This window comes from Platalea leucorodia (genome assembly GCF_965183815.1).
Source record: "Platalea leucorodia genome assembly, chromosome: 2".
Lineage (NCBI taxonomy): Eukaryota > Metazoa > Chordata > Aves > Pelecaniformes > Threskiornithidae > Platalea > Platalea leucorodia.
This window is the reverse complement of record NC_138824.1, coordinates 56,774,809-56,786,845: the sequence shown is the minus strand read 5'-3', so window position 1 is coordinate 56,786,845 and position 12,037 is coordinate 56,774,809. Positions and strand designations below refer to the sequence as shown.

The 12,037-nt window shown below is 39.1% G+C and overlaps 1 protein-coding gene across 1 annotated transcript in view; it reads left to right on the top strand.

The window, feature by feature from the left end:
• The window catches only part of ABCC4 (ATP binding cassette subfamily C member 4 (PEL blood group)), a 154,281-nt gene that overhangs the window by 36,275 nt on the left and 105,969 nt on the right, over window positions 1-12,037 (top strand). The window contains exons 10-13 of the mRNA XM_082305100.1: window positions 1,943-2,032; window positions 2,394-2,585; window positions 4,151-4,245; window positions 4,350-4,436. Of these exons, the coding sequence (XP_082161226.1) occupies window positions 1,943-2,032; window positions 2,394-2,585; window positions 4,151-4,245; window positions 4,350-4,436 (464 nt within the window). The remainder of the gene's footprint in view (window positions 1-1,942; window positions 2,033-2,393; window positions 2,586-4,150; window positions 4,246-4,349; window positions 4,437-12,037) is intronic.

Here is a 12,037-nt window from a genome sequence, read left to right as displayed (position 1 = left end):
TATAAGGAATGCGATTTTACAAAAATACCATGCCCCTTAGGTGTTTGTAGCCTTGCTGTTTGCTTGCATTACTACTTTTGGATATGTACTATGATATCTTAGAACAGCACTTTAATATATAATATTTGGGTAATAGTTTAAAAACTTTTTTGAAATTTTCTGTAATGTTTTTAGGCTCTTAGGATATATTTTTTTTCAAAAACCTGAGTGTGGGAGGAAGTATCTTTGCACTTTTGTGAATAAAGAAGCACAACCTCAAGAGATCTGAAGAAGGGCCTGTGTGTCTGAAAGCTTATTTACTTTTTCCATATAGACTAATTGATTTAATAAGAGATATTTTCTCTTCCTACAAACTTTGCATTAAAAAAAAGCCTTGGCTGCTATAAGTTGGTAGAGTTTCCCTGACGTTAGCACTAGCTGAGCACCTGAACTGTGTACTCTGGACCAAGAAATCAAATTCATGGTAAAATGCTGATTGGGAGTGGGGAGTGGAGAAAAGGAAAAAAGCCCCGTTGATGCCACCTTGTGGAAATTAATAATAGCAACAAAAGTAGTTTTGCAGAGTCGCACAACACGCCCAAGTTTGAGTTCTCACAGTAGGACTCTGATTTCATGTGAATCCTGCGGTGCTTCTGCGAGGTGGGAGCTGCAATGGGGGACGTGCAGCTTTGAGCTCTGGGTTCGGTGCTGCCGAACCAAGTGTTTCTCCTGGCATGAGTGGACACACGTGTGCTGGCCCAGCTCTCCCAGCTGTCATGGGCGTGGATGGATACTGTACCTGTGTCTCTCCCAAATAATTTGAAATGAGTTGCAAGCTTCCCCTTTTTGCAGTCCCAGCACTTGGTCAGGTGGCATCTTTCGTGCGGGGTTAGGTGGTGGCCTCTTCAGCCTCTTGAGCTTCAAAGGGTGGCTGGAGGTTTTAAGCAGTCTGCAAGCTGTGAAGAGGTACACTAGATATTCTTCACCTTGCTCTTCTTTCCTGAAGCTTAAGGCTGGGTTTTCATTTGGTCCTTTAATAGAAATATTCTTTTTTTTTTTTCTTTTTTTTCTTAAATGCGTGTATTTTCCTGCTTGCATTTTAGTGTCAGTCATGCTTAGCGTGGTCTAAGATGCACGTAAAGGCAGATCCTGTTACAAGGGTGTTTTGCTTTAATGAGAGGGAGCTGCACCAGGCCCTTAGGAATTGTGGTTTAGCATAGCTATTAAAGACATGAGCATCCTTTCTTTTCACAAGAAATACGCGTTTTTACAACCTTGATAGGAGAGGTGCAAAATATGTTAGGAAATAAGCTCTTATCAGTAGTGTAACACAAAGGATACTAAAAAGGAATATTAAACAAACAATCCTAGCGTAGTGTATTTTCGCACAAATAGCCCACTATGTCGTCCATGAAAAGTCTCTGAGAATCCACGACATACAAGATGAAGTCGTGTAAAATCAAACGGTATTTTTCTGTTTTCACTTTGGATAGAGCCTTGACTAGACCAAACACAGACCTAGCTTTCTTGGGGCTCCGAGAGAGCTTCAGCCCTACCTTTTTCCAGCATTTGTCTGGCTGCTCGGAGCTGCTGGGCATGCTGTGCTGGGGCCATGAACGCCGGTGCGATGGCCAGCAGGGAGCTCCCATTTCCGAGGCTGCCACCCCAGCCTTGTACTGAGCTGCAGCGAGGGTGCGTGGGCTTTTTGGAAGCACTGCTTCTGCTGCCTTTGGGTTCCTTATTGAACGCTGTTTATCTGTGTTAATTGTTTGTGGTGAAGGATCAGGGTCTTTCAAAAGTGTGTGTGAATTACTGAAGAGGCAAACTGTGTGCCTAAAATATGGTGGGCATGTGGATTGCTAATTTATAGTGATTTACGTGCATTGTTTTCTGCTTCTAAAGAGTTGTTTTGATGGTGCGAATTTCATTACTGAGGAAGCCTAACTTTTTCTCAAATCCGTAGAGTTTAGAAAGCCCAGCACTTCAACAACTTTCATTTACTGTCAGACGAGGGGAGTTATTGGCTGTGATTGGTCCTGTAGGAGCTGGAAAAGTAAGTCTGAATGATTACTCCATTCTGTGGGGGTTTTATGAGTCTGTTAAACATGACTAGAAATTTGGAAATGTACAGTTCCTCTCTGTGTAGAATAACACGCTTCACATCAAGATACTGGCATTCAAGAAAGGCAGATGTCCTTGTAGGGGTGGGGAGGAGGTGGTTCGGAGTTAAAAAGTACTTTGTACGTTGCTCCTAGACTGCATGTAAAGGGTACTGGTGCTCTTCTACTGTTAATAGTAGTTTGAGTGACAGGGTGAAATAGGCCATGATGCCAGTAAACACTGCTCAATCTCTGTGATGTCTTTAATGCAATCAAACTTTTCAATTTTTATTTTATTTTCTTAATCTTTTCCAGTCTTCGCTCTTAAGTGCTGTGCTTGGTGAGCTGCCTAAAGACAAAGGTTTGATAAATGTTACTGGAAGAATTGCCTATGTGTCCCAGCAGCCTTGGGTGTTTTCTGGTACAGTGAGAAGTAATATACTGTTTGACAAGGAATATGAGAAAGAAAAATATGAAAAAGTTTTAAAAGTCTGTGCTCTTAAAAAGGTATGCTTTTCTGTTTGTGTGTTTTATTTTCACGATCTTTGTTTTTATCTTGGTGTTCTTTCAGACTTGTGCTATGTGCTGCAATATATTATATATAGAATTGATTATTATTAGTAGCATATGAAATAAATCCTGTCACTTAACAGAAATATGTGTAATTCTTTTTGACATCCATGTGTAAGCGTATTCTTGTAATTTCTAAAACTTTCACTAGAGGGAGGTGTAGCTTATGTGAAGCACAGACAAATTTGGAAAAAGCTATTTCCAATTATTTAATTCCATAATCATGTTTAGCCCTTTTCACTGGTATTATGGTAGGGGTGTGTGTAAATACAATAAAAGGTGGAAAACAAATGATCAAACTAGCACTATTTGTGACTTCTATTTTGTAAATATCCTATATGCTTTTTTTAAAAGAAATGTCGTGTATATCGTGTATTGTGCATTGCTAATGGCTATCAAAAGAACTTTAGTGCTATATATTGGAGAACTTGGTGAGCCCAAGTAGTTTTATGAAAAAATATTTTTGAAAGGTCTGTGCGCTAAGGAGTTTGTGACATGAGATATAGAAGAGGATTAAGCCAGATTTGTCAAGAAACAGACATTTCGCTTGGCAGCTAAAAAGGGTTTATGCAGCATGTTACGATATTCCTGTCAGCAGCGACACAGGTGAAAAGCAGATGGTTACTGTGATGAAAATTTTTTTGCAAGGTTTTTACTCATAGTAGATAGAGTTTTACTATCTCCTGCTGATATTCAATCATATGCTGTTGTCTAAACTTAAGGTTTTAGTGACTTTAAAAGACAGCAAGCTGCATTTAAAAAAAAAACACTTCATGTGTGATGGTAGACTTGCTTTCATAGTTTTCTTTGAAATTTATGTATCTTATGAAAGCTGTGAATAAACTTTCAGAATATGTTTTATAGCTTAATATAAAACTTCTGTATTTCCTGAATAGGAAATACAATAATATGACATGGAACACTGTATAATTTTGTTCTCTTACTCATAGTCCCGAGCCCCGTAAATTAACCAAATTTGTGTGATGAATGTTGTGGTTATTTCTCTTGGATACATTGCAGTAAGAATAAAAGTAATGCAGTTCTTAGGGACATTGCCAAATGGAATATAATTTACTGATAAGAGTTAGTTCAGTTTTATTTATTGTGATAGCTCATTTTGTTCTAGTAAAAAATAATTAATTTACTGTTATACTTCATGATTTTTAGTTTGATTTTCTTGAATCACCAGCAAATATTGCTTGTAACTAAGAATAGCAGTGCACTTCCCTCTGGCAAAGCTGTAGAAAAAGTGGACTTTAAGATCTCACCTATTCTTCCTGCTTTCTTAATTGTCTTTTGCTGAAGGTACAAAGTCATAAAGTAACTGTGGATATATCATTTAGTATGAATCCTTGTATTTTATTGTGAAATGATAATTTAATACTTTTCAAGTAAGAAGATGTCATGTTGAAGCAGCTTTGTTGGTCTTTGAAGTTAAAATGATGAAAAAAAAAAAACAAAAAAACCCACCCAACTTGCTCTCTGTTCTTTCACGTTCACAGGACTTGGAATTATTAGCAGATGGTGACCTAACAGTAATAGGAGATCGTGGAGCTACGCTGAGTGGGGGACAGAAGGCCCGTGTAAATCTGGCCAGGCTAGTGTTTTTTGCTGTTTCTAAAATTTGCAAATTGTCAAGACTTAGTGACTAAAGTAAACAAATGTAAGACACTGATACTGACTTTTCTTTAAACCTTTTAGAGCTGTGTATCAAGATGCAGACATCTATCTTTTGGATGATCCACTGAGTGCAGTAGATGCTGAAGTTGGAAGACATTTGTTTGAAAAGTATGTTATTGCTTTATTTTCATTTAAAATACAATTGTTATCTTTTAATTCCTTATGGAAAAAAAAATTCCTTATAGAAAGCATTTTGGGGGAGATGAATCTCTTCATAACACATTCACTTTCTGCATTTATTTTTCCTCTATTTTATGTATTTGAAACACATGTAGGTTTTTTTCCTATGCGTGTCTTTCATTTTGTTCTTTATTTTTAAAAGCCCTGTAAAAGTCTGTTGTGAAGATACTATGATTAGAATTATTCTTAAGGAAATACATGCCATTTTCTTGAGGAAAATGTCAGATTTCATACATGAGTATAGGGGTTTATGAATATTGGGTTTTATGAATATTAGTACTGAGTGGAGAAGAATATGGAGTGGGATTTTAAATCACTTCTTAGTTTGCTGCAGCTTTATTTGCGTAGTAATACACTTAATTCAAGTGGCTAAAGAAAAGGACAGAACTCTCTTAGAGATTCCTGAGTGATTTTTCATTTTTGTTCTTGAATGGTTGAAGTTTCTCTCAGGTAGGTGAAATAGGGAACTGTGGCATGCAGAGTAGACTCTGGAGAGCAGAAATAGAGAAAAAGAGACTGTATAAGCTTACCATAAGAGAGAGAGATATCGGACCTTCCTCCATTCCTGAAGAAATAGGAAAGTGTTCATTAAAAGTTAGGTTCCCTTCTCGATAAATTTCCTGTTCTCCGTCTCTCTCTTCTTTCAAACTGCCTAATCTACAGTACATAGTGAGTATGAAAATAATCCAGTTATTCCCAGCTAGTGTTTCGTTCTTGCTTCTTCATACCCTGCACCTCTCGGTATCAAAAGGTATAATCTAGAATTTATTAGAAGTAGAAGGAAAAACTTCCATTGACTGAATTCAGTGGGCTTTGGTTGAAGCCTTAAATGAGTGTTTTCTTGAGCATACTTACATCCTTTGAATTCCATGCTCTAAATACATGAATTAATTTGGGTTTACTGTTGTTCCCTCCTCTCCAGCCCTAGAAAATCATAAAAACTTGTCTTGCAGAAATGGTCGTAGAATTTGCATTGACTAGCACTGCATGCATGTTCTTTTTCCCCATGCAGGGAAGCTTTTAGTATCTAAATTTGAAAATCGTACATCCTATTGATGTTTGCAGTTTCAAATCTGGAGATCCCTCTGAAACCCCACCAACATTTTGTTTTATTTTATTGATTTCTTCAGATGGCTACTGTTTGTTTCCATCAGCCAGTGTGGAGTAAGAGTTTTATGATGCATAGGCTTTGTGTTCGTTATTCTATGCAGGATCATTTTCACCTGTCACAACTGATAGATGGAGTTCATGACTTCTATAGTTCACATACTCTATCAAATTCCTTTCATGCCCATTGAAGCTATCTAGGCTTTAGCTGCTGCTTTTCTGTTTCTGCACAAGATCACTCTGCAACTCCAGCATCTGACTCTTATCAGTGCCTGAGTTCTGAAAGTGCACCCGCCTGAGCTGTTAGCCTCTCTCTCCCTTAAGTCCTAAGGTCTTTTCACAGAGAGGAAAACAGGAAAGTACAGTAGTGCCTTGCAAGGGAGGTCGGGTTGCCTCTTCAATTTATTCTACGTTTTATGTGAGCTGTGACGTTGGGAGCATCTACATCCTACTGCAAAACTGGAGGTCTGGATTTTTGTGCATGCAAAGCCATAAAGGAGCTAGAAACCATTGCTCTGCTAGCACAGTGTATGTTTTGCTGATAAATGTGTGGAGATGAGGAGGAATAAGGAGATTATCTCAGAGAATTTGAAACTCGGAAAACTAGCTGGGGTTCTTCCTTTACTTTTGTTTACTCTTCCTCCCTAACTCTAGATCAGTTAGAGTGAAACAGATAAATGTAGAATGAAAGCATTTCGTGGAGAAAATGGACTGGGTGGAGTAGTAGTTGCAAAGAAAATTGAGCAATCCCTCCTTGTTAAAGATCTTAAGGGAGGGCTTTTTGACAAACAGATGTTGTCTTCTGAGGCCTTCATGGCAGCTATAAAAGGTGCTGGGGCTAGTGGGGAGAGTGTTATGTTCAGTAGCTTGCTTTGAAAAACAAGGCAGGGCATGTTCTTTAATGCTTCCTGAATAGTGCTAGAAATGTGGAGAAGAAAGAGAGCACTTGGGCAAGAATGATTTCTTAGAACATGGTGCTGAGGAATGTCTGAGACACCACTTCTTTCAAGCTGCCCCCAGGAGTCCAAACCACGAGGCATAAAACAATGGACAAGATGGAAGAAACAAGGGATTATTTAATGAGAATCTGAAGTGAATATTGTTCAGTTGACTCACTCATCCCTCCCCCCCCCCCTTCTAAATTTTTTTAGAAGTGCCTAGTCTATGTGTTTACATCAAAGATAGGTATGTTCCTAGTAATTCCCCGAAGCTGCGGTCTGTGGATGGCTGGTTCATTACATTTGCTGCTTCTCTCCGTTCTGTTCAGCTACTGCTGTAAACAGTTTAAAATATATAAATACTTTTCCAATGAGAAAGAATGCGAGTAGCACAGCTCCAGTGGGAAAACAGTCCATGATATTATTAATAAGGGATTGTGTCTCTTAAGAATTTCTCCATAATACAGACGAGTCGTTCCGTGGATGATGGAGCAGATAAAGCCAGTTTTCCAATGAATTCCTCTCTCCTGGTCAGATTCCTTGGGGCCTAGTAAGGTATAAACTGGAGATTACCTGTTTTTGTGTTATTTCTGGCCTCTTTTCCTGTGAGTTCTCTTGGTAGTTAACAGTAGACATGCTTCAGCCTTTTCCCAATGCAGGGACACCAGTATAGTTCTATGTTTTTGTATATATTTGTGTGTATATGACAATATGCTTTTTTTATATATATATATATCTATATAAATACATCTGTATAAATATAGAGAGATATATATGTATAAATAAAATTCGCTTTTTATTAACTTTTAAGGAATGTAGTATTTTGAGACCTCTAGTTTTGAAATGAGGGACAGCCATACAGATACAGTAGCATGTTTCCTTGTATGACAAAGTTCGGAATAGCTTGTGGTGTTCTAAGAAAAATCATTCAGTCATGTTTGGATCCCAAGAAATTTCCTGCTCTCCCTGTGCGTCTTTGTAAACCTATTTCTATATATTATATGGTTCCAGATCACCTTTGGGTAGAAATTAAATAGTGTCCCATCAGTGATACTGACTCAAAAATGGTGTTTTTAAGAGTGAGGTTTATATTCCATCAATCTATTGAGACAGATGCTCTTCTCTAAGTACTGTTCTTCCCTTGTATCTTTTCCAGTGACAGGAGCTGTGTGCCAGTCTCAGTTGACGGTCAGCCTGATTTCTTTCTATTCCTCCTTTGTGCTTGTGAGATTAGACAGAGTTGCAGGACAGTTTGGGAATCTTTTAAAATCAGACCTGAAGTTGTGATAACAGTTGGGAGTGGTATGCACAGGTGTATCATTTGTCTTTTCTGTCTCAGTTTTGCCTCTGGAACTAGATAAAAGCTGGAGAAGAAATCACGGCGTTTATCACAGCACAGTAATGAACTTTAGCATCTATTCAGATGGAGCACCTCGGTACCAGGTGGTGGCCTCCTGTAGGAACTCAAGGGACATGTAACTGGGCAATGGGTCATGGGATAACCATATGTTGAGGCTGGCTGGAGAGTCGCCTGGCAAGTTGACCAGGTGTGCTGAAAGATAAAGTCTCTCCATTGTCATCTGAGGTAACTGAGCGTTCCTCTGCGAGACAGGAAAGGGAGCATGCATGGTTTTGTAGCAAAGGTGTCTTTCGTAATTGCAGAAAAAGGTGAGGAAGAATTGAACTGATGGCAAAGGAGAGCAGGAAGTTCCATCATGCGAAGTGCATGGATTAAGAAGTCCTGAATTCCTCAGTGCATTCTTACCTAAGCCCCAGAAGTGCTTGAGGGGAGGAGCAAAATGAAGTAGGGAAAATGAGTAAAAGGAATTTTTTTTTTTTTTTAATTAGATATACAGATCTGAATACTTAACTTCATCTATTTAAAGCAATTTGATTTTTGGAACCATTAGGAGTGCATGAATGCTTCCAGTCTCATATCTCTCAAAGTGGGGTATGCTTGTAGAAACTTTGAGGAAAAAGTGCTATCATGGTGATGTAGGTAATTAAAAGCAAGTGGAGCTCATCAGTCCTGTAAAACTAGCAGATAAAAGCTAGAAGGTCTCGTTTCTGTAGAGGGATTACAGACACAATCAGTGCATCAGAGGAACTAAGCAAAGATAACCCTGGCATGTACTTGTCAGTGCTGTGTTTAAAGGCATACATATATTACATACTTCGTCCACTGATGGCAAGTGTACAGGGGATTTGGTGTGTAAATTTAAGGATTTCACTCTGCTCCCTTTCAGGTAGAATCTCGCTAAATCAGTGATATCTCTAAGGCTTTGCACTTTGTGTTTCACACCTGGTCCATGCTCATTATGCCTCTGATACCACTGCAGTGGCTACAGCCCTAATGAGAAGTACTGGGCAAACTTGAATGCCCTGTACATCTTTTTTGTGTTACAGGTGTTGCTCTTAAAAACATATTAGTTATACCTTTACATTTAGATGACACAATTGAAATTCCTTGATCTTTGTTGTGTTTATTGTAGGGAATATGTTTAAAAGGTATGAATATGTTTGTAGTAATGTTGCTTGGGGTTTGGGGGTTTGGTTTTTTTTGGTTGGTTCCCCTCCCCGCCCCCCCCCCCCCCCCCCCCGAAAGTGAAAAGCATAAATGAGATAACTGTACATTGTGTGTTTTCAAAATACTGTAAAATTTTACAGTTTTTATCTCACAGAAATGTACGTGAGTTTGGTTTTGTTTGTTTTTTTTTTTTTAAATCATGTGATATAAAAGCAAAAAAACCCACTTGCAGAACCCCGATGTAGTTGTGTGCTTTAGTGGTCTGTGGGTGCAGTTGCAAAACAGTATTACGAATACTAAACCAGAAATGGGCTCAAGAGGGACGTATGCAAATTCACGTAGCAAAAGTTCATGAAGAGCTACTTAAACACTAAGATCTCTGGCTCAATAAAGCCCCTAATATATGGACTTGGAAGCTGGAAATGTGTACCAAAGGAAGCATCGCTGTATGTTTGCTTATATATTTTCTCCAGCCATCCACTGCTGGCTGGTGCCCCAGACAGGGCAATGGATTTTGTGGACCCTTTATTTTGTGCTAGAACAGTTGTCCTTACATGTTAATCCAGTGGAGGCTGGGGACTTGTCATGAGATAAATGGGTTAGCAAGACAAGCATAGAAATGAAACAGCATAGTAGAAGTAGGGTTGTGGGGGTTTTGTCTCTGGCAAATGTATCACACTTTTTTTTGTGCTGAAATTTTTTTAAACTTCGAAATGTACAAAAACAACTGGGGGATTGTTCTCCATAAACCACTTAAATTTAAAGGGAAAGGAGAGGAAAGCAAATGTAGTAAGTAAATTAATATAACAAAGGCTTTACGCCTATGAGCACTTCTGCATGTGCTTTAATTTCATTTCAGTGGTTATTTCCATTAAAACAAATATAAGTATTAATTAGAGTAAAGTTTAAACTTGCATGTGAACTTCCGAAAAGGAGAGGCAAAAAGAAAGGTAAGGAAGAAAATGGAATCATTAAAGATGAGACACTTCGCAGAGGTGAAAGAAAGCTGGTTCTTGGAGATAAAAACTTAAAAAAGGATTAAAGAACAACTTGTCTCAAAGAAGAGAAAACCTGATAGGGAAGGAAGAACAAATGAGGATTCGTATGCATGGAAGTGCCAAGACACTGCCTTTGGATAGAGGAGCACTGTGTTGTTGTAGGCCCTCTTCTGAGTAGGTGTCTTCCGCTGCGTGCTCTGCAGTATGAAAGCTCAAGCTAATTTTTTTTTAATTGTATAGAATTTTGCCGTCACAGTGCAATGGATTTTTTAAATGGGTGATAGTATACTGTTACTTAGGTTTGTTAACTTAAAATATTGTTTGTGTATTTTTGTCGAATTGGAAGAGTGTAATTTCTGGAGAGATCTATCCTGAGGCTGGTATTCCTGATGATGAATGAAGGTCATTGATGCTACATTTCCAGGTGATAGAAAACCGGGCAATGCTTCAGGCAGTTCTGGAGATGGACAGGGATTTGGAAAGTCTTTGTTACAAAATGTGAATTAATAGATGCATGCAGCAGGGATAAGTGCAAAGTGTTGACTCCATGAGCAGGGATCAGTAGTGCGGCAGTTTCATGGAAAAGGAGGTGCAGACTGGGTAGATCACAAATCCAGTATGAGTCAGCAACGTTACTCTCTTGTTAAGGAAACTGCACCCTGGGATTTATGACCAGTGCTGTATCTTCCACTACAAGTGAAGTAATCCTACTATTATGTTTTGTACCTGTAAGGTCTCAACTGGAACAATATTTCAATTTTGTGCACTTGGAAAAAATGTAGGCCAGCTTCAGACTCCAGTGTAGCCCATCAAGAACATTTGGGGGGGGGGGGGGGGGGGGGGAAGAGAAGAGAGAGAAAACTATTTCTCACTTAAAATAAAGGGGGGAAAAAAGGATTTGAGGGATTGCGGGGGCGGGGGGGGAGGTTGAAGAGGGGAAAAAAGCATGAAAGAGAGAGACTTAACGTATAAAGGGACTGTGCACATGGGTATAAACTAGTCTACTGTCCTCCAGGAAGCAGTGGATTTAAATTGTACCAGAAGATGTAAAGTTGGACGTTAGGGAAAAAAAAAATTGTAATGGTAAAGGTAGCTTGCCCCTGGAATATGTTTTCAAGGATGTTGAAATTTCTGTTGTTTAGCTTAAAACAAACAAACATACAGAACAACCTATCCAACATCTGTCAGGAATGGTTTAAGTTTAAACTGATTCTTAGTTGGGGAAGGAGATGCAACTTTTGTAGTCTCTTTATCCTTGCACTGAAGAGGCTGAAGAACCTTTGGGTCTTCTCTGTCCGTGTCTTTTCTGGCTCTGTGTGTCCGCATGTGCTTGTGTGTTTAATAAATGTGGCAATGGAGACTGCATTTTTGTGCAATAATTCGTCCTGCTGTCATGCATTAAATGTGCCCACAGTCTAACTAACAGACTGTGCCCCTCAAGAGAGTAGTGGAGAAGCACAAGGAAGGTGAACTCGGTCAGGTTTTAAACAAATAGAAAGGTGGTGGCAGTTCCGGGTGTACTCCAGCAGACGTCTCAACCCTTGGACCAGGTACGTCCTCTGTTGAGGCAGGGTTTCCCTGGATTCTCTGCATTGTCAGTGAGAAGGGGAGACACTGCCACATGGTGGTTCACCTAGAACTTGGTGTTTCACCTAGAATTGATGGTTGCTTTTCTTCAGCTACATAGAGCAGTCTTTCTAAAAGTAGATGCATGATGAAACTAAGCCTTCGTGAACCAGTTAAAAACATAAACGCTTACGGACTATTTGGGGTGGTTTTTTTTTGCTTTTTCAGTTCTAAGACAATACCAAGTTTTCCCTAATAAGAAATCAGCGAGCTCTCAGAGTTTTGTGCCAGCCCTTTTATCACATTTGGTTTTGCTGAGCCTGTCGTTGAACTCTGGTTTCAGTCTTCTGTGGCAGCCAAGGCACCGTAGAAACTTAATGCTCACTGTAAACT